The 22357-nt window shown below is 44.7% G+C and overlaps 2 protein-coding genes across 6 annotated transcripts in view; one reads left to right on the forward strand and one right to left on the reverse strand.

Moving 5' to 3' along the window:
- Positions 1-6329, forward strand: part of RBM38 (RNA binding motif protein 38) — a 91136-nt gene extending 84807 nt beyond the window's left edge. The window contains exons 4-5 of the mRNA XM_057529806.1: positions 5779-5893; positions 6072-6329. Of these exons, the coding sequence (XP_057385789.1) occupies positions 5779-5863 (85 nt within the window). The 3' untranslated portion in view covers positions 5864-5893; positions 6072-6329. The remainder of the gene's footprint in view (positions 1-5778; positions 5894-6071) is intronic.
- The window catches only part of CTCFL (CCCTC-binding factor like), a 29578-nt gene that overhangs the window by 1997 nt on the left and 5224 nt on the right, over positions 1-22357 (reverse strand). For 2 of the 5 annotated variants that reach the window (XM_028167274.2, XM_028167272.2), the window contains 6 exons: positions 22056-22189; positions 19320-19440; positions 18493-18642; positions 15595-15755; positions 12352-12534; positions 2806-2929 (listed from right to left, as the gene is read on the reverse strand). In XM_028167274.2, the coding sequence (XP_028023075.1) occupies positions 2806-2929; positions 12352-12534; positions 15595-15755; positions 18493-18642; positions 19320-19440; positions 22056-22189 (873 nt within the window). Of the gene's footprint in view, positions 1-2805; positions 2930-11075; positions 11876-12273; positions 12535-15594; positions 15756-18492; positions 18643-19319; positions 19441-22055; positions 22190-22357 lie in introns of those variants that run through there. The other 3 variants (XM_028167275.2, XM_028167273.2, XM_007185257.1) reach the window with 3 other exon arrangements.

Consider the following 22357-nt stretch of genomic DNA (forward strand, 5'->3'; position numbering starts at 1 on the left):
AACCGACACTGACGCCAGCCTGGTCGGGGGGAGCTGGGGACCGACCTGACGGCCAGGCCCGCCTTGCAGGGGAGCACGGTGCAGTTGAGAATGGGCACTCACCGGAAGGTCAGAGAAACGTGAAACTCAGCCCCGGGTGAGGGTCTGCAAAGCAGAGGCACGGTCCTGGGGGCACGTGAAGGGAGCTGACCCGGTCGGGGCTCAGAGCTGAGCTTTCAGGGAGGTACAGGTGGAAGCCTGGGGAACCGGGGCACCATCACCCAGGAATCCCCGGCAAAGGAGAGGCTGAGCCTGGCCTGGATGGGAGGGGACCAGCGTGGCTGGGAGCCGGAGTTGGGGGGCTGCGTCTGGGGTCCTGGGCCTTGGAGCAGAGGGTGGTCAGGGAAGGGGCTGGGTGGTGAGAATGGAGGAGCCCAACGTGCACGTGCGAAAGGTGCCCCGGCGGCCGCGAGAGGCGCTGCGAGACGGTGTCCTGGGCCAGGCGGAGGCAGGGGTGGAATCGGGATGAGCAGGGGCTGAGGTGCCAGGACCGGCTGCCTCCAGATGTGGCCGAGAGGGGCTGCCAGTGCGAGCCGCGGCTTCAGGGGCCCAGACGCCGGTGTGGGTCGGAGACGTGGGAGAGAACCAGGCCGAGGGTGGGAGGGATGGCGGAGGGGGGTCAAGACTTCAGTTTTGGATGGACTGAGTTTGAGGCAGCTGAGCAGAGGTGCTCACCAGGCAGCTGAATATTCACCCCCGGTCTGCAGAGGCTACGGGGGCTGCAGTTCTGGACGCCAGTGACCCGCCTGAAGGACAGGGCGTGGGCCTGGTGTGGATGTGGTTCAGGTGTGGACACAGCTGTGGACGAGGGCGAGGGCATAAGTGCGGAGGTATGGATACAGGTGTGGACATGGCGCAGGTGTGGACATGACACAGGTGTGGGTGCAGGTGTGGACATGGGTGCAGGTGTGGACATGACACAGGTATGGGTGCAGATGTGGATGTGGATATAGGTGTGGACATGACACAGGTGTGGGTGTAGGTGTGGATATGGAGCAGCTCGGACATGACACAGGTGTGGACATGACACAGGTATGGGTGCAGGTGTGGACATGGGTGCAGGTGTGGACATGACACAGGTGTGGATGTGGATACAGGTGTGGACATGGCACAGGTATGGGTGCAGATGTGGACATGGGTGCAGGTGTGGACATGACACAGGTGTGGGTGCAGGTGTGGATGTGAATACAGGTGTGGACATGACACAGCTGTGGGCATGGGGGCAGCGGTCCTCTATGGGCACCAGGCCGACTGTGGAGGAGGAGGAGCTATGGTCAGAAGCGGGGTCGGGGGAGGGCAGCTAGAGGGGCAGGAGAAACGCCAGGAGGCTGCGCCTGTAGCAAGTGGGTCAGGAGGTCAAGAGATGGCCGGTCAGCAGTGCGAGGGCTGCAGAGAGCAGGGAAAGGCCGGCGGAATGCAGTGACCTTGGGTGGCGTGACGAGGGGAAAGGGACGGACTGCAGGACGCCCTGTTAAACGTGAGTTTCCGATAAACACTGAATCATTGCTTAGCATAAGTTTATCCCAGATAGCGTGTGGGATATACTCATACGACAAAGTTATTCATTGTTTATCTGCAATTCAAATTTAACTGGGCGTGTCCTCCACTTTATCTGACAACCCTTGAAGGAAGGAAGAGGCTTCCAGCTATCCGTGGGAACATTCACAAGTCCAGGATTGGGGCTGGAATCAAAATCTAGGGAATTTAAAGGATGAGGACGTCATGCAAACATTTTCCATTTGTTTTTGCTGAAGGTTGCCTTGGTTTCCAATCACACTCTAAGTTCTAAGAGTCTCATACGAAAGGAACAGAAAACATACAGAACAGCTGCACAGGAGCTAGGGCCTCCCCCTCGTGGAGCAGAGCCATTCACAGGGCCGACAGGGCACGGACAGCCCCTGTGTTAACCTGGGGACTCACACCTGCTCCCTGAGGCCGGAGGGAAAAGACTGACGCCTGGAGTGGGTTGAATGGCAGCCCCGCAAAAGACACGTCCACATCCTAACCCCCAAACTGGGACTGGGACTTTATTTGGAAGAAGGGTCTTTGAGGATGTAATGAAGGATCTCGAGATGAGATCATCCTGGATCTTCCAGGCAGGCCCTAAAGCCAATGACACGTGTCTGTATAAGAGACAGAAAAGGTGAGACGCAGATACAGGGGATGCAGACACGGGCAGACAGAGGCAGAGACAGGGTGATGCAACCACAGGCCCACGGGCACCTGGGCCACCGGAGGCCGGAAGAGGCAAGGAAGGGTGCCCACCCCCCCCACCCCGGAGCGTGCAGATGGAGCGTAGCCCTGCTGATGGCCTTGATTTAGGGCTTCTGCCTCCAGAACTACAAGCAAGTCAATTCCCATTGTTCTAAGCCACCCAGCATGTGGTCCTTTGCTGCGGCAGCCCCAGGAGATGGACACAGGCCCATAGCTCCACCAGGCACAGGGATGGTCCACCAGCACGACCAAGGGCAGCGGGGGCACGTGCAGCGTCATCGCCTGGCTCTCACGTCCCGCCAGGACCCCATGTGACGGGGGGGTGTGGACCCACTGGGGTCCCCAGGCTCACTTCCCCTGCGCATCCCCCCACTTCACCAACCCGCCCGTCGGGGTGGCAGCAGCAATGGCTGCTGGGACCAGGCGCCTGCTGGGGTCGGACACTTAGGGTTTCTGGATGCGTCCCCTGCACCGTAACGCTCAGCACCCAGGGAAACGTACAACCAGAAAACCGCCGTCAAAATAAAACCTGATTCATTTAACATGACGTACCGGCTTCCTTGGCCGTCTCTTTCGGGATGGTCGGCTTCCTCTTTTTTGTTCGTCTTCCTTTTTCCGAGGTGGTTGGCTTTTCTTGCCCAGAGCCACACGTTTTCAAGTGTCTCTGCATGTTATTCTGCCAGAGAAATGAGAGCACAGGGAAAGCCAGCATCACTGGGAATGGCGTGGAAAACCCACGGCTAAAGAGACGGGAAGCGGGGAGGAGCGCGCGCCTTGGGTAATCTTGTACAGAAAAGATGATTTTTTAAAAAGGTGACCCTTTTCTGTTGTGTTTTGGTCTAGCCGAAACCCCGCTTATTTTTAAATATTTTTAAAGTCATGGTCGTCAATGAGAAGGCCAAATTTATTTTCCTAGACTGCTTCTACTGAAGTGAGGCTTGAAAAATTCAATATATCCTCGATTTTATGAAAATCAATAATATACCATGGGCATTTTACTGCCCTGCCAGCTTCCCTCCAGAGGTAAAGGATGGAGGAGGTATTAAAACTGTACAACATTTGGAATTAAAAAGGCAGCTCGGAGCTTTCCTATCAAACCTAGTAACGATATATTTTTGTCTATGAACACTCAGGATGGTTTAAAATAAGTGAGAACACTTACACTAAGTCCATATGCTAAAGTAAGATACTGGCGGCATGTCATTAAATATGCTGATTATATAAAATGTGACCCCTAATTTCCATCGAGACTTCAGAGTGGAGCTCAGGACTGTCCTGGTGCGTCGGGGGAAAGAGGAAGGATCCACATGTAAGGGGAGGGGGATGGTGTTTAAATTTCTTCCATTTTATGCTTATCCATAGGGGTTGGCAAACTGCTTTTGAGCTACAACGGCAGACTTGAGTAGTTGGGGCAGAAACTGGTCTGTGAAGCTGAAAATATTTACTCTCTGGCCCTTTACAGAAAAAAGTGTGCCAATCCCTGGTTTATAGGATGATGAAGTATATAAAACCAAGCCTTTTGGAGTCAAGGATTCCTTTGTGAATATGATAAAAAGCAAGGCTCCTTCCCCAGCAAAGGGCATGTGTATCTCCATACACAGTCTCCCTACAACTTCACAAAGTTCATGGTTAAGAACTCCTGACACCAGTTTGGATGAGCAAACAAAACAAACAAACACACATCCAGCCTTTAAAAAAATAAGTGGGGTAAGATTTTAGGTAAACATATGGACATTTAGGCCCAGGGGGCAAAGTAATATAACAAACATCTGTGTCAGGGAAATGTTTCTCAAGAGAGGAGGCGCCCAGTATTCTGAATCCAGAGCAGGGGTCCTTACTGGGGAGGAGAGGGGTGGCCCTGTGACATTCTGGTATAGAGATACACTGGGACCACTGTGGGCTAAAGAATGGAAGTTTGTGAATCATATACTTTTTTTTTTTTTTAATATTTCAGCTTACTTTTTTTTTTTTAAACTTTGGGTTTATTTTATTTATTTATTTATTTATTTATGGCTGTGTTGGATCTTCATTTCTGTGCGAGGGCTTTCTCTAGTTGCGGCGAGCGGGGGCCACTCTTCATCGCGGTGCGCGGGCCTCTCACTGTCGTGGCCTCTCTTTGCGGAGCACAGGCTCCAGACGCGCAGGCTCAGTAATTGTGGCTCACGGGCCTAGTTGCTCCGCGGCATGTGGGATCTTCCCAGACCAGGGCTCGAACCCGTGTCCCCTGCATTGGCAGGCAGATTCTCAACCACTGTGCCACCAGGGAAGCCCGTGAATCATATACTTTTAAAAAATTAAATTGAATTTGAGTATCCAGATACACTTTCATTTATTTGTCTATTTTTAAACACAATTTTTTAAAGAGCAGTTTTAGGTTCACAGCAAAATTGAGAGGGAGGTAGATTTTCTTCCCTACAAATCCTCTGTGGTCTGCCTATTCTTTCTTCCCCCAAACCCCAACCCCAAGCGACCGCTGGTCTTCTTATTGTCTCCACGGTTTTGCCTTTTCCAGAGTGCCACAGAGTTGAAATCATACAGTATGGAGTCTTTTCCGATTGGCTTCTTTCACTTAATGTGCATTTAAAGTTCCTCCATGTCTTTTTTTATTTTTTAAGATTTTTTTGATGTGGACCTTCTTTTTTTTTGCTCTTTCTAAAATATTAATTTAAATGTTTATTTCCTCTTTTACATTTTGTATTATAAACTCATTTAAAGCTACAACTTTACAAATATTGACAAGCGAATTCTAAAATTCAAATGGAAATGCAAAGGACTCGAATAGCTGTAGTTTTTGGCTGCATCCCGTTAGTTTGGACATGTGCTGTTCGTAAGTTTTAAATATAATTTTAATTCTATTCTTGATTTCTCCTTTAGTCTTAATAATGTTATAAAAGAGTGATTTTTAAATATTCAAATTTGTATTGCTGATTAAAAAAATTTTTTTTGCAGTGGTCAAAAACATGATCTTGCAATTTCAACTATTTTGGAAGCTAAAAAGAAATTTGAGGTTTTCTTTATGAACAATTTTTATAAAACTTCTTCCAATTCTTGAAATGTCCTGCCCCATAACTTTGAAAGTAAATATTAAGTTTCTACCATCTAATTGTTATATTTTGCCCATTGTGTATTGTGAGGCTAAGAATGAAAACCAAGTATTTAGTCAGTAGTTCTTTATGCCTGTGCCATCAAGTCTTTTTTAGAGAGAAAAGAAATAGACGTTTAATAGCTATTCTTAATGAAGAAATAGCTTCACTCCACTCGCTGTCATACAACATCTGAGAATTTTCAACAGGAAAATAACTGGCTGCTCTCATGTTCAGAAAGGGGAAATCTGAGGAGAATTGCACCATTTTCATTAATCTGGGACACTTATAATCCTTTACCCCACAAGCAGTTGCTGCAGTTCATTTTGTATTACTGTGTATACTATGAACTCCTAACACAGGAAGTTAATTCAAACTATACTGTTGTCCTCCTAGAGAAAGATAATGTACTGATAACAATGCCACTTCTTGTATTTACAAGTTCAGCGAAAGAGATGAAAGTGACACCCATTCCTTTTCTTGGGAATCACAAGTTGAATAGAAGTATTCAGCACTGGTCATGCTAGATCTTCAAAGAACTATGCACACAAAAACCAGTAAGTAACCATAAGTCCATAAATAATCATTATTTCACTTAATTAAAGTATTCACTCTTTCTAGATAACATCTTCAAAATAGAAGTTTTTCTTTGATATTAAATGTTTTTGTTGTTGTTGCCATTGTTTTGTTGGTTTTGGATTACCATTAACTTTTGTAACTTCTCTTAAAAATAAGAGTAACAGGGACTTCCTTGGTGGCGCAGTGGTTGAGAGTCTGCCTGCCAATGCAGGGGACACGGGTTTGAGCCCTGGTCTGGGAGGATCCCACATGCCGCGGAGCAACTGGGCCCGTGAGCCACAACTACTGAGCCTGCACGTCTGGAGCCTGTGCTCCGCAACAAGAGAGGCCGCGACAGTGAGAGGCCCGCGCGCCGCGATGAAGAGTGGCCCCTGCTCGCCGCAACTAGAGAAAGCCCTCGCACAGAAACGAAGACCCAACACAGCCAAAAATAAATAAATAAATTTAAAAAAAAAAAGAGTAACAATTTTCCAACTGTAATGATTAAACATTTATGCCATGCTAAATTATTACATGAAAAACCTGCTTTTTAAATTATATAAAGGGAATTAATAAGAAGTTCTCTACCTAAAAAAATGTTTTTAATTAAAAAAAAAAAGAGTAACAGCAAAAAAAAAGAGTGACAATGTTAGGGAACTAATAGATTTAACGATCCTCAAAGACATAACTCCAACCTTATGAATCCGGCGTCCTTAGGGCTAGCACAGAGCCTGGCACCTAGTAAGTCCTTCACAAATTTGTGTTAAATGAGCATATGTGGCGCTGTCAAAATGATGCAGTTCCAGAAAAAGCACTCTGGCGCCATCCAAGACAAATCACACACTTGCCGCGTGGTTAAGATCCCTTGACTTATCTGGTCCTCTACCAAAGCTTTTCTCTCCATTCTTGGAAGCCCTTTCAATCCAATTCTAGTTCTCTGATGCTAACATTTTCTTTACAATCTACTCAAGAAGGAGGAGTCGGAAAGGGACAAGGGAGAGGAGGGAAAACAAAAGAAAAGGAAGGTATATAGACCACGAAACTTCTCCACCTTCTCCATCTTACTGCTGTTTGCTCACAAGGAGCCATCCAAGAGGTGGGTCAAAATCCACCCAAGTCCAGGAGGCTATGGTCCATACAGGTGTTCAATCAGGCGTCTCATTGTTGATGTGGACCATTTTTAAAGCCTTTATTGAATCTGTTACAATATTGCTTCTTTTTTCTGTTTTGGTTTTTTGGCTGCGAGGCCATGTGGGATCTTAGTTCCCCGACCAGGGATCGAACCCGCACCCCCTGCATTGGAAGGCAAAGTCCCAACCACTGGACTGCCAGGGAAGTCCCTCTCCATGTCTTTTCATGGCTTGCTGGCTTGTTTCTTTTTAGTGCTCAGTAATATTCCACTGTCTGGATGCACCACAGTTTGTTTATCCATCCACCTACTCAAGGAAGTCTTGGTTGTTTCCAAGTTTGGGCAATTATGAGTAAAGCTGCTATAAACACCTGTGTGTAGGTTTTTGTGTGGACATAAGCTTTCAACTCTTTTGGGTAAATACCAAAGAGCACGACTGTGGAATTGTGTGGTATGAGTATGTTTTTAAGAAAGTTCCAAACTGTCTTCCAAACTGGCTGCACCATTTTACACTGCCACCAACAATGAAGAAGAATTTCCGTTGTTCCACCTCCTCGCTGGCGTTTGGTGTTGTCAGTGTTCCGGATTTTGGCCATTCCAATGTGTTGTGGTATCTCATTGTTTTAATTTGTATTTCCCTGATGATATATGATGGGGAACAATTTTTCATATGGTTATTTGCCATCTGTATATCTTCTTTGGTGAGGTGTCAAAGTCCTTGGCCCATTTTTTAACAGGGTTGTTTTCTTATTGTTGAGTTTTAAGAGTTCTTTATATTCTGGATAAATCTTTTATCAGATGTGACTTTTGTAAATATTTTCTCCTAGTTTGTAGCTTATGTTCTCATTCTTCTGACATAGTCTTTCACAGAAGTTTTTAATTTTATTGAAGCCCAGCTTATCAGTTTTTTCTCTCATGGATCATGTCTTTGGTGTTTTATCTAAAAAGTCATCACCATACCAAGGTCATCTAGATTTTTTTCATATGGTATTTTCTAGGACTTTTATAGTTTTGTGTTTTACATTTAGGTCTGTGACCCAATTTTTTGTTTTCTTATATCTTTATTGGAGTATAATTGCTTTACAATGTTGTGTCAGTTTCTGCTGTACAACAAAGTGAATCAGCTAAATGTATACATATAGCCCCATATCCCCTCCCTCCCACCCTCCCTATCCCACCCCTCTAGGTTGTCACAAAGCATTGAGCTGATCTCCCTGTGCTATGCAGCTGCTTCCCACTAGCCATCCATTTTACCTTTGGTAGTGTACATATGTCAGTGTTACTCTCTCACTTCGTCCCAGCTTCCTCTTCTCCCTGTGACCCATTCTTGAGTTAATTTTTGTGAAGGGTGTAAGGTCTGTATTTAGATTCCTTTTTTTTTTTTTGCACGTGGATGTCCAGTTGTTCCAGCATCATTTGTTGAAAAGATTATCTTTTTTCCATTGTCTTGCCTTTGCTCCTTCCTCAGAGATCAGATGACTGTATTTACGGATGTCTATTTCTGGGCTCTCTATTCTGTTCCATTGATCCGTTTGTCTGTTCTTGCAGCAATACTGCACTATCTCTTGATTACTGAAGCTTTATTTGAAGTCGGGTAGCATCAGTCCTCCAACTTTATTCTTCTCCTTCAATACTGTGTTGGCGATTCTGGGTCTTTTGTTCTCTCTGTAAACCTTAGAATCAGTCTGTCAATATCCACAAAATAACTTGCTGAGATTTTGATAGGAATTGCATTGAATCTATAGGTGACGTCTTAATGATATCGAGTTTTCTTGTCCATGAACGTGGAATATTTCTCCATTTAGTTCTTCTTTGATTTCCTTCATCAGAGCATTCTTCATTTCTGTTACATTGTTGTTGATCTCTAGCACTTCTTTTTGGTTCTTTCTTTGGATTTCCAGCTCTGCTTACATTGCGTGCTGCCTACTTTTTCTGTTAGTGCTCTTAGCACGTGAATCATAGTTGTTTTAAGCTCCTGGCCTGATAACTCCATCATCCCCGCCATTCCTGATGCTTGCTCTGTCTCTTCAGATTGTGTTTTTTGCTGTTTGGCACGCCTTGGAAATTTTCTTTTTATTGGATAAAAGAAGCTGCCGTAAATAAGCCTTTAGTAATGTGGTGGTGTGGGGTGCATTCTCCAGCCTGTGTTGAAGGCTCGGCCTTTTCGTGAGCCTGTGCCTCTGGACTGTGGTTTCTCAGTTTCTTTTTTCTCCCCTCTTGGGTGGGACAGAATGTCTAGAATGGGGTGGAGTTGGGTATTTCCCTTCCCCAGGTCAGTTAGGCTCTGATAAAACCCCAGCAGATTAGGCACTGGTTAACTAGTCTACCCCCAGGACAGGCCTTGTTAAGAAGAATGGTTCCTTTTCCACTCCCCCTGCAGGAAGCAGAAGGAGATTTTTTGGTTTTTTCTTAGATGTTCGCTGTGGGAACCTTGTTAAACTCCTGGTGGTAAAGCTCACAATATTGTGGGGATCCCCCTACGACTGGATCCCCCTGCACCTTTCAACACTCAGAGTTGCCCACACCGAGCCTCCAGCAATTCATCAATGACAGCTCTGGTTCTCCTACACCGGCACTGGCTTCCACAGCAGTTCCTGCTTCTAAGTCTCTGCTCAGGTAAGAGGGAACTCCCTGCATTTACCTGTCTATGTCTCCAAGCTTGGGGGCAGCGGTCTGCCCTGTGGCCTCACCTCTTTTACGGATCCTAAAGAGTTGTTGATTTTTCACTCTGTTCAGCTTTTTACTTGTTAGGATGAAGTAGTGACTTCCAAGTTCCTTACACATGGAACCAGAAATGGGAAATCCCTTTCTTTTATTTTTTTTAAACAGCTTAATTGAGATATAATTCCCATACCGTAAAATTCACCTGTTTAAAATGCATAATTCAAGGTTTTTAGTTCATTCACAGAATTGTGCAACTATCCACCACAATCAATTTTAGAACATTTCAGAAAGAAATCCTATACCGTAAACAGTCACTCTGCATTTCCCTTCCTTCCAGCTCCTGGCAACCACTCATCTACTTTCTGTCTCTATGAATTTGCCTGTTCTGGACATTTCATCAGGATGGATCATATAATACGTAGCCTTCTGTGTCTGGCTTTTTTCAAGGTTCACCCATGTTATATAGCATGTACCAGTGTTTCACTTCTTTTCGTGGTTGAATAATATTCCAGTGTATGGGCCGGCCATGTTTTATCTGTTCATTAGTTGATGGACATTTGGGTAGTTTCCACTTTTTGGCTATTATGAATAATGCTGCTGTGAACATTTGTGTACAAGTTTTTGTGTGGCCATATGTTTCAACTCTTTGGGATACATGCCTAGGAGTGGAATTGCTGGGTCACATGGTAACTCTATGTTTAACTTTTTGAGGAACTGCCAGACTGTTTTACAAGGTGACTTCACCATTTAAAAATCCCACCAGCGATGTGTAACAGGTTCAGTTTTCCCATATCTTTTATTATCTGCCTTCTTTGATCACAGCCATTCTAATGGCTCGTCCTAGGGGTATCTCACTGTGATTTTGATTTGCATTTCCTCAGCGATGAATGTTTTCATGTGCCTATCGGCCATCTGTATATCTTCTTTGGAGAAATGTCTACTTAGATCCTTTGCCTGTTTTTTTTTTTGGTCTAAATTTATTTATTTATTTATTTATTTATTTATTTATTTATTTATTTATTTTTGGCTGTGTTGGGTCTTCGTTTTCTGTGCAAGGGCTTTCTCTAGTTGCGGCAAGTGGGGGCCACTCTTCATCGTGGTGCGCGGGCCTCTCACTATCACGGCCTCTCTTGTTGCGGAGCACAGGCTCCAGACGCGCAGGCTCAGTAGTTGTGGCTCATGGGCCTAGCTGCTCCGCGGCATGTGGGATCTTCCCAGACCAGGGCTCGAACCCGTGTCCCCTGCATTGGCAGGCAGATTCTCAACCACTGCGCCACCAGGGAAGCCCCCTTTGCCTGTTTTTAATAGGGTATTTAACTTTTTATTATAGTGTTGTAAAAATTCTTTCTATATTCTAGATGCAAGTCCCAATGTGCTTTCTCAAATGGAAGGAAAAGTTTCAAAACTTCTGACTTTATGTTCTGAAGGATTCTATGAGGCTGACTTATTCTTTTCTCTGCTTTCTTGTTTCTCACACCAAAGGGCAGCTTCTTTACAATTTTAACTCAGTATGAATGACACTATTTTTGGAGCACTGCCACCGCTTCTGTTTGAAATTTTGAACTAATAGCATTAACACTCCAGAACTGTCCCACACATTACCCAAAAAACACAACTACCCTACCATCTTCTTCTAAGAGAAAAGATAGTTTCTTCCATAAGAATAGTCAAGTTCAGATAATTTTAAACTTTTATAAAGTACACACATCATCTAGGGATCTAGCTAATCATCTGTGGTGGCTTTAAAATGTCCACAAATTCTTTGACACGCTTTCTTTCAAAAGGGACTTTACTCCTCACCCCTTGAGTATGGGCTGAATTATATGATGCATTTCTAATGAACAGAAGCAGGGTCGTGTCACTTCTAAGATTAGGGGACACTGTGGCTTCCTCCTTGCTCTCTCTCGCTCTGGTCACGAGGACACTTGAGCAGCCCAACGGAGAGGTCCACGTAGTGAGGAACTGAAGCCTCCTGCCAACAGCCATGTGGGGCACGCCATCTTGGAAGCAGTGCCTCCGGCTCTAGTCAAGCCATCAAATGACTGCGGCCCCTGACAACATCCAGACTGCAACTCACGAGAGACCCAGAGGCAGAGCCACCCAGCTGAGCCACTCCCAACTTCCCGACCCACAGAAAATGAGACGTAACAAATGTTGGTTGTCTTAAGCCACTATGTCTCGAGGTAATCTGTTATGCAATAGATAACTAGTACGACACCTAAAAAAATAAAATTGAAGAGTAAATGTATTTCTGAGCACAGTACCGAGAGCCCTATTCTAAGAATATCTACAAAACATATTAAAAATTGCATTCTCTCTGTGAAGTAGCCTAAATCTAATCCACAGGGACAATTTTTAAAATGTTACCCTAAAAGCAGGGGTTCTTTGTAGATTGTTTGGGAGTCTGAGAACTCCCTAAAGCCATTTGCAAGATTCTGTCTGCAGGAGTGTCTTTTTTCACGGAAGGGAAACCACATGTTTATAAGATTTTCAAGAGTTTTGTGACTCTAAAAAACTAATAACCACTTTCTTAAGGCATGACAGATGCTGTCTTAAATCCTGGCAAGCTTCTATAATCAGGATAAAACTGCCCAAGTGTGACACCGTGCCTGGGGACACAGGGATCTTTTCAAGGAGGATTTATTGGGACTTGAGTGAGCTTACCAAGCGGGAAAAGCCTTTGCCACACCTGGGGCATTTGTAAACAGTCGGGACGAAAGTTGTATCGTGGTATTTCTTGAAGTGCACGTTTAGAAGTTGCTGCTGTCGGAAACATCTATTGCAGGAGGGGCAGGCAAACGGCTTCTCTCCAGTGTGGGTACGTATGTGAACTGTCATATGACGTTCCTAGAAGGGAAGGAAAACAAATGGCTGAGCTACTGACAGGAACTTTTTTAGCATCAGACGTTATTTATTGTATACCTTTTTTTTTTCCTCCCCAAAGATGTGTGCATTTTTAAGAAAAAACAAAGCAAATGCATTCTTGACACAGCACTACCGTGGAAGTAGCGCGGTCTGGCCTCTGGGAAACAAGCTTACACAGTCCCTGCCATCAGGTTACCAAGTTCTCACGATTAATCCCAGCTGGTCCCACAGTCCCAGGGGGGATGCAGTAGAACATACCTTGGGGAGTGAAACCATAATCAATTTCCCCTCCAAAACAGCTTATGTATTTGCAGACCTACTTCTACAGTTATTTGCCATGACCTGAGTTTACAAAGGGCGGATGGAACCTGCAAACTTGAAAATCTATTGTCTGAAGGACATTAAGCATCTAAACATTGTCCCGGCTACTTCCTGATAGTGTTACAAATCTTCATATTGATTTAAAAGCATAGTGGGGGACTTCCCCGGTGGCACAGTGGTTAAGAATCCACCTGCCAACGCAGGGGACACAGGTTCGAGCCCTGGTCCGGGAGGATCCCACATGCCGCGGAGCAACTAAGCCCGTGAGCTACAGCTACTGAGCCTGCACTCTAGAGCCCGAGAGCCGCAACTACTGAGCCCATGTGCCACAACTACTGAAGCCCGCATGCCTAGAGCCCGTGCTCTACAACAAGAGAAGCCACCGCAATGAGAAGCCCACACACTGCAACAAAGAGTAGCCCCCGCTCACTGCAACTAGAGAAAGCCCATGCGCAGCAATGAAGACCAACGCAGCCAAAAATAAATAAATAAATAAATAAATTTAATAAATTCCTTTTTAAAAAAAAAAAAGCATTTGGGTGAAAATAATTGTTCTTGGCAAAGAAATCGCCAAAAATTTTAACTAAGATTTATATGAGTAAATCATTTGGGACATCAGGACAAGAATATAGAGAGAGCCAAGCGAAAGTACACATTTTATTTGTTTTACTTAAAATGGCATGATTATTCAGATGGAATATACGACCACTTCTGCGTTACTGTTAATGCCCTAACTGATGGTCTTCCTTGCAGTCTTTCTCTCATGAACATACACCTCCCCGCCACACACCTTTCAGCTCATCCCTCTCTCCCAGGTAAGCGTCACCTGGTCTCCTGCTGGGAGTCATGGTCTAACCCGGGAGGGCTGCTCTCCAGGACCAAAGCGGCTCAGTGCACCCAGCAGTGCTCCGGCCTCATCCCTGGCCTCCAGGTACCCCGGTCTGCTCTCTGCTCCCCAAATACCTGGGGCTCTATCCTCCCTGGAACCACCTCCGAAGTCTCATCCATCTTCCAGGAAGCTCTCTTAGTTCATTTAAACAAATTTGAGCCTGAGGCATCCGAACAGTCTAATGCTCAAAGTCTACAAGAAAAACTCACTCTCCTTTATTCAAAGCATATACTATTTCCAGCCCACACTTTGAAACACAATAAGAACTGACCTCCGCCTTTGGTGACCAGTGGCAAAATATTCACAGTAGCACACAGTGCTTCAAAACCGCTGTTCAGTTCTTCAACTTTTGGTCTTAGGACCCATTATACTCATAAAAAATCATGAACAACTCCAAGGAGCTTTTGTTTATGGGGATGATATCTATTAATATTGACTGTATTAGAAATCAATTGAGAAATTAAAAATATAAAAAATATTTAGCAATTCATTTAAAAATAACAACAAATCAACTATCTTAATATACTTCTGTAAATGTCTATTATCTATTTTTTTAAAACAAAAAAACTAATGTCTCGCCTCATATGTAAGATTGCATTATTTGGGACATACTTATATACAAAAGTATTTGTTGTTTACCTGAAATTCAAATTTAACTGGTCATTATCTATTTTTATTTCTAAGTCTGGCAACATTATTCAAAGGAAATAGCTTCTGCCTTCGGTCTGCAGGGGTGTGTTATTGTGGCTGAAATAGATGAAGAACATCTGCTCTCCCAGATATGTAGTTGGGAAAGGGAGCAGAATTTTTATAGTCTTTTTCAAATAATTGTGGATATTCTTCTCTATTACACCAAAATTCAACAAGTGGTAATTTCTTAAAAGTTGGTTAAAATGTGGGGCCTGAAACCACACCAATGAACTTTTTGTACTTTGTTACGTTAAAATGTGTTGATCTTTTTATACTTTGAATGGATCTTTTACCCATGCATGATTTTGTAAATAACAGATGGGTCATTTGGAAAACATCAGCTTACTGAGTTATAAAGAGCTTCTAGGTGTTGAATATATACTATTAAAAATGCTTTCTTAAAATCACTTCAATCTCATTTGCAAAGTCTTAAGTATTAGAAAGCTGCCAGGTTCACACTGATGGATATAAGTTTTCCAAAATTCTAATTCTAATTTCCTCTTGAAAGTGGAAATTGCTTTCTTGGCAACCCATTTTCCTTGACATGGCAGGATCACTTCATTTGCTTTCAAGAGAACGTCTACCAAATACCCAATAATGGAATAAGCAGAGTTTGTCATCTGTTCTTTCAAGAAAAAATAGTGATTCATGAAAAAGTGGCTAGTTGAGCTGGCAACTCAAAAGTCCCACAGATGCCTCCTCCAGATGACCGCCGTGCTTTGGAGGACAGCGGAGGTGCTTTATGCCAACTTTGTAGTTCATCGTGCAGACTATTAAAAAGAGCATTCAGGGTCAAGATGGAATAAAGTGAATATAACTTTCACTGCTTTGTCAAGGACATTCTCAAGTAAACTGCCCTTTCTTTTTGCTGCCAGTGCACGAAGGACAAGAACACAGCGGTCCTGCTTGGTGTGGCCGCACTGACTCACATTAAAGCAGCTCCACTGTTTTTGCACCATCAGTGCCAATGTCACCTAGTGAAAAGGGCAAATAATGTGTTGGCATTACAACTAGTTAATAACAGTGATTTTGATCTTATGATCCTGGTTGGTTTCAAGGACCTCTAGGGGTCTGTGAACCACACTTTAAGAACGGTTGCTTTCAACTCTGGGCTCCTCCCCAAAGTGCCTGAAACACAGTACCTGCTTGCAGGCGTAGCTGCAGTGTTCACACTTGAACCTCTTCTCGTTTCTGTGAGTTTTGTGGTGCTGAAGGAGAGCATGGCGCACGTGGAAGACAGCAGGACAGTAGTGGCACTTCATCTCTGCAGCTCTGTACGTATGCAGGTTGTGCAAATGGACACCTAAAGGAGTAACAGAGCATAACGTAGGAGAATAGGGTTACTTTCTGTGAGGCCGATTTCCCCCTACCCTCCAAATAGGGTTTCTCATCCTTGCTACTACAGGCAGACCTCGGAGATATTGCAGGTTCCGTTCCAGACCGTCACAATAAAGCGAATAAAGCGAATCACATGGACTTCCTTGTTTCCCACTGCGTATAAAATTTATGTTTATGCTATACTGTAGTCTAGTAAGTGTGCAGTAGCACTATGTCTAAAAAACAATGTACATACTTTAAAAATACTGCTAAAAAATGCTAATCGTCATCTGAGCCTTCAGCAAGTGATAATCTTTTTGCTGGTGGAGGGTTTGAAATAATGCAAGATTTACCAAATGTGACACGGAGACAAGAAGTGAGCAAATGCTGTTGGGAAAATGGTGCCCATAGACTTGCCTGATGCAGGGTTGCCACAAACCTTCGATCTGTAAAAAACGCGGTATCTGAGAAGCACGAGAAAGCAAAGTGCAATAAAATGAGGTCCGCCTGTGTTAACACTTGAGGCTGGCTAACGCCTTCCTGGGGGGTGTCCTGTGCGCTGCAGGATGTTCTGCAGTATCTCTGCCTCTACCCTCTAGTGCCAGTACCATCCCTTCCTCCCCACTTGTGACAACCAAAGCGCCTCCAGACATTGCCAAGTGTCTCCTGGGAGGTAAAATCACTCTCAGCTAAAAAACTGCTGCTCTAAATGCACGGCACACTATCTCATTTTAATATTCGTTCATATAGAGTTAAGAGTTACATAAGGTAGGGCATATTGGACCTAGTGTGTTCATGTAACAAAGCACTTGGAGGGCTTCCCTGGTGGCGCAGTGGTTAAGAATCCACCTGCCAATGCAGGGGACATGGGTTCGAGCCCTGGTCTGGGAAGATCCCACATGCCGCGGAGCAACTAAGCCCGTGCGCCACAAAGAGAGAAGCCACCGCAATGAGAAGACCCCACGCAGCCATAAATAAATAAATAAATAAATAAATAAAACCAAAAAACAAAGCACTTGGAGAACCTTACGGTGTGGGTGGAATTTTAGGATAATGTTAAGATGGTTTTGGGGCTTCCCTGGTGGCGCAGTGGTTGAGAATCCGCCTGCCAATGCAGGGGACAAAGTTTCGAGCCCTGGTCTGGGAAGATCCCACATGCCGCGGAGCAACTGGGCCCGTGAGCCACAACTACTGAGCCTGCGCGTCTGGAGCCTGTGCTCCGCAACAAGAGAGGCCGTGATGGTGAGAGGCCCGCGCACCACGATGAAGAGGGGCCCCCGCTTGCCGCAACTAGAGAAAGCCCTCGCACAGAAAACGAAGACCCAACACAGCCATAAATAAATAAATAAATAAAAATTAAAAAAAAAAAGATGGTTTTACATAACAAAGATATAACTTCTGTATTTTGGCTTAAAATAAAAGCCCCGACGTTCTGTTAGAGGCCAGTGCTCTGTTTTCTCCTACATCGTAATTGAGAGGCACGCTCTAGGATAATTTCTGCTGAACTGAGTCTAAAGCGTGGTGGCTTTGTGATCCTTTGTGTAAGACGTCTCTGCAGGGCAGAGGTACACACCTCATATGTGCCGACTCGGTCATTTAAAGAGCTTGGTGTCTCATATAGTGACAGGAAGGGAGACTTAGCTTGCGTACAAAGCATCTTACGGGTATACGGAGGTATAGGGAGTGCGCCACCGGCTTGGATGGGACATAACCTGTATTTCTTTGCCGTGGTGTCAAAAATGTCCTTTCTTGGCAACTGACTCAAGACTCTTGTGCCCTAGAGGGTCTCACTGGGCTGTGTTTTGCAACTGACAAAGGATTTGGATGCAAAGTTGTTAAGACTTCATTAAACACCTTTACCCTTTCAGAAATGTTTGCAAATGTTTGTGCCTCTCATCCCCAGAATTTCTCTGGGCAAACCAGGGACTCTATTTCTGCCGACATATTCTGAGTGTCACAGTGTCATGTGTTTTAGAAAGAAGAAAATGAGAGACCAGGAACCCTGAAACAAAGGAGAGGGGCTGGTTCACTCACCGTCACCTCCACCACCGCCCACGGCTAAGTAGGGCCGGTTTCCCCTGCAGGCGGGATACAATCCCAGCTCCCAATCTGGCACTCGGAGCTGCTCAAGGTGCCTCGTATTGTTAGGAGGGTTTACCTTGTCACAATACGGATCTCACGTCACATGAAGCGGGCTCTTTTACTGAAGCAAGTTCCTTATGGGAAGAACCATGTCTTGCTTCTTGCCTTTGCACCCTCGGTTCCCAGAATTGTTTAGGGTCACAACAAGGGTTTAAGAAAAATTTGCTGAGTGTCACGGGAGAGATCATTTAATAGAGTCAGAACTTGCAATCAGGCCACCTCCTGGCACCTGGTCACGAGACTCTGGGGCAGTTCGCTTTTTGTCCCTTATCCGCTTTGTCATCTGTAAAAACAGGCCCAATATGGAATAAAATGATACCCGGGGAAGCCCTTTATGAGCTCAAATGCCCGTGAGAGCTCATCTGTGTACCTGGACCGGGCCTGGGCCAGACTCTGAAACTGCACTTACGCTATCTAGCCACAAGATGGCACCACAGGACGTCCGGAAAAAAAAACACAACAACCCAGGAGCAGCTCCTGAATCCCGCTGCCTCCCTGGAATCAGGCCCAGGGCTCCACAGGCTTCCCGAAGAGCCGGCCCACGGGGCAGCTAAAAGAAGTTCTCTACGCCAGACACTCACGCAGGTCACTCTTCCTCGCAATGACGGTGGCACAATGCGGGCACTGGTACTTGGGGACGTTCTCGGTGTGCTTCTGCAGGATGTGAATCTTCATGGTCCCTCTCTGGGTGAAGCGCGCGTGGCAGATGTGGCATTCGTAGGGCCTCTCACCTGGGACACGGATGACAACAATGACCCTCCGCCGAGGGGCTTCACCCCGAAACCCCTGCTGCTCCCCAAAGGACACCTGCAGCTGAAAGCCTTTCTTTCCCCCCCAGGACTCCCTTTGCAACTCCTTTCTCATATGTTTAACTCCCAACTAGGGCCAGGTTCCTAAATCAAGCCCGGACAACGTGCTGTCCAGCTGTGTGGACAGCAGCCCAGATGGGCGACTCTCCTAACATCTGGCGGCTACTCACAGCTCAAGACCCACACCTAGTTCCTACCCTTGGTGTAAAGAACCCAGAAGCACACATATCATAGCCCTTATACAACAAAATATAAAGAGAGTGCTTTACGAAATCAGTACACCTTGTTTTTTGTTTTGCCTTAAAGCTGAAGGATGAATTAAGGCGCCGACTTTTAAAACCCTGGAAAACCCATGGGAGCAAATAGTTGACGGTGTTTACTCTTCACAGTGGGGTCACCACGGGGTATTTACGTGCTGTGTTTAATGTGTTGAATTATGCTCCCTTAACGCTAAATAAAGGCAAAGGCAACATCCCTGTGTCAGAACTTCGCTTTGACGTTCGAACTTTAATTCTGCACTGAAGATAACTTTGACAAGGTCACTTGTAAGAAGGAAACTACGCTTTACTTATTTGGCCTTAAGCGTGAGAAAGTTTTACCGGAATGCGTCCTCATGTGCCGTTTCAGCTTGTAGGGGTCTTTGCCGGCGTAGCTACAGAGACAGCACTGAAAGGGGCGTTCGCCCGTGTGTGAACGGATGTGGCGCTTCAATTTACTTGCCTGATAAACAAATGAAAGGTATTTATTGGCAGTAGAAACTTCCAACTTGTGGAGTCTTCAATAAACCCGTGTTATCAGAGATATCTAAACGAGTCCGATTTTAACAGCAGAGCCTATCTCACAGCCTGAAGAAAACATGCTAAAGCCACTGCTTTTTCTTTTCCGTGGTGCATGAGGTACTGCATTTGACGTGTGTGCATAAGACCCTCGGGCGATAATGAGCGGAGCTTCAGGAGACTCTCACCTTCAGCTTCACTTTACAAAGGAAAACGGAAATCGAGCTGCTCCGTGGTATCCACAATTTTATTTTCATTTCTAAGGCAACGGCCTCTCAATAGCTGCAAAGTTTAGATCATGCTGCAGGAGCGCAGAGGCCAGAAAATTTTTTGCTTGCATAAATAGAGAAACTTGAAAACATGAGCTCTTGAATGGACCGACATCTGTCGGAGGCACTTCACAGTTCCAACTTCTGTGGACTCTAAACGGCCCAGGGATGTTGGAACACCTTCCTTGCCATTAAGAATAGATTCTACGCGGGGACTTCCCTCGTGGCGCAGGGGTTAAGAATCTGCCTGCTAATGCAGGGGACACGGGTCTGAGCCCTGGTCCGGGAAGATCCCACATGCCACGGAGCAACTAAGCCCGTGCGCCACAACTACTGAGCCTGCGCTCTAGAGCCCGCGAGCCACAGCTACTGAGCCCGTGTGCCGCAACTACTGAAGCCTGCACACCTGGAGCCCGTGCTCCGCAACAAGGGAAGCCACCGCAATGAGAAGCCCGCACACCGCAACGAAGAGTAAGCCCCAGCTCGCGGCAACTAGAGAAAGTCCAGCACAGCAACGAAGACCCAATGCAGCCAAAAATAAACAAATAAATAAATTTATATATATAAAAAAAGAATAGGTTCTACGCGGTAGCAGTTTGTAAGAACTTTTAAGTAGAAGAAAATACATTCAAATTTGATTAATTACATATCGTAGGCAATTAGTTAAAAGGCAAACATGCCCATTTTATCATGTTTTTGGCCTATTGTATTAACCTTCTAGGACTGTTCTTATTCTGTATTCACTTACTTCAGGCTCTTTTCTACCTTTAGCAGAAACAGAGGTAATGAACCATGCTTGGGCTACAGACATGGGAAAGCCCTCAGCGGCCTGTCTGTGATCTTAGGAAGGCTCCACTTGGCCTGGTTCCCTAACGTACGGCAAGTACCCAGAAGCCTAAAGAACATTCAAGAACAAAGGAAGACTCGGAATGGAAAACAAGATCCAAACCAAAAAATTTAGCTTAGATTTTTAGAAGAAAAAAAGATATCTTTGAGTGTATCAGAAAGCAAAACAAAAGGAATGTTTAAAATTGTAGCATGAGAGGTTTGGTAAGCTGAGTGGTGTGAAGGATCAAAGAAGGCTGTGTGTAGACCTTCTCTGGACGGCTTTGAAAGGTAGGAGGGGGAGGGAGGGGAGTTCAGAAGTTGGTGTACTCTGCACCCCAGCTTCACACATTCCTGCTGGCACATGTGTAAAGGGGTGGCGTCAGGGTGGGGGGCTTTGGCTACTCCCCCTTGGAGCAGACCAGCATGCCAGGACTTGGAAAATGCAAAAAACAGGGTGATGGCAGAAGCAGGGGGTCCATATGTCGAGGTTGACCCTGGAGAAGGGTCTCAGCGAAAGTGGGAAATTTGTGCTGAGAACTGGCGGGACACCAACCAAAAGTCTATTCTAGGCTTAGGATTCTCAGGTGGCTTTGCTCTTTGAAACCCTCATTTTGTGTTTCCACAGTACAGTTTCAACCTTTAACTCAGATGACAAATAATTTTTAAAAATAGTAATAGCAAAAAAAAAAAAAATTTTTTTTTTTGGAATCAAATTCTGCCCTGTCTGTGAAATTTCCTAGTTGATGAAACACAGTTTCATCACTACTGTATTTAAACTTTAGCCATCCCCTTTAACTCAGTTCAATTCAAGTGTATCGTCCTTTCCCAATGGGGCTCAAAATCAGGACCCAGCATGCACTCTGCTAGATAGTGGAGTTCTTAAAGATTAATTGTACAAAAGTGACACTCAAAAGTAAATATACTGTGCTGTTGTTTCACTGAGGGTGTGCTAAATCTGCTGGAAGGTATAAATAAACCGATCTAGTTGAAATGAACATGACTTATAACTGAAGATTTAAAAAGTTGGCCTCTGTCATTAAGAGTGGAAATGGCCATGTTTAAATCTTTAAGCCCATTGCTTTGTATCGAGTCAAGTGCCATTGAGGAAAGCTCAAAAATCTCAGCAAAAATTCAGATTGGATCTCTGTTCTCTTAGAGCAAATACACTTTGATTTTGTGGAATGAGTCCTACAAAGAATGCAAGGTAGAACTTTTTAACAAATACGAGAATTATTTCTCAAGGACCACAGATTATTTGTAATTTGTACAGCTCTACATACTGCTTTCACTAGTCGGTAATCAAAGAAGAAAAGAAATCACATTTTAAAAATTAAATTTAGGAAACAGAATGAGTATTATTTCCTGCAGAGATGTTACAAGAGATTCTACTAGTAGTTTGACTTACATGACTTTTACAGCAGCTTCTTAATACGAAACTATGAAACTTTAAGAGTGAACTTACCTCTACGCTAGCATACTTGCACATGGAACATTTAAAGGGCTTCTCATGAGTGTGTTTATAACGTCTGTGTCGGACAAGTTCTCCACTGGTGACAAATGCCATGTCACAATCACCACACTTGTAGGGCCTGGTTCCTGTAAAATCACATAGTTTATTCTTTTAAGCAAGATTTAACCACAATTTTCCAAGGGAATCATAACTTATAAATGACACTCAGTTTCAAAATGCTTTAAAAATTAAGAGGCTCTTTAAACCACAAATGCCCTGGAAAGATATGAGAGAAATCTTTGCAACATCCAACG

The sequence above is a fragment of the Balaenoptera acutorostrata genome, chromosome 15, assembly GCF_949987535.1.
Source record: "Balaenoptera acutorostrata chromosome 15, mBalAcu1.1, whole genome shotgun sequence".
NCBI classification, from domain to species: domain Eukaryota; kingdom Metazoa; phylum Chordata; class Mammalia; order Artiodactyla; family Balaenopteridae; genus Balaenoptera; species Balaenoptera acutorostrata.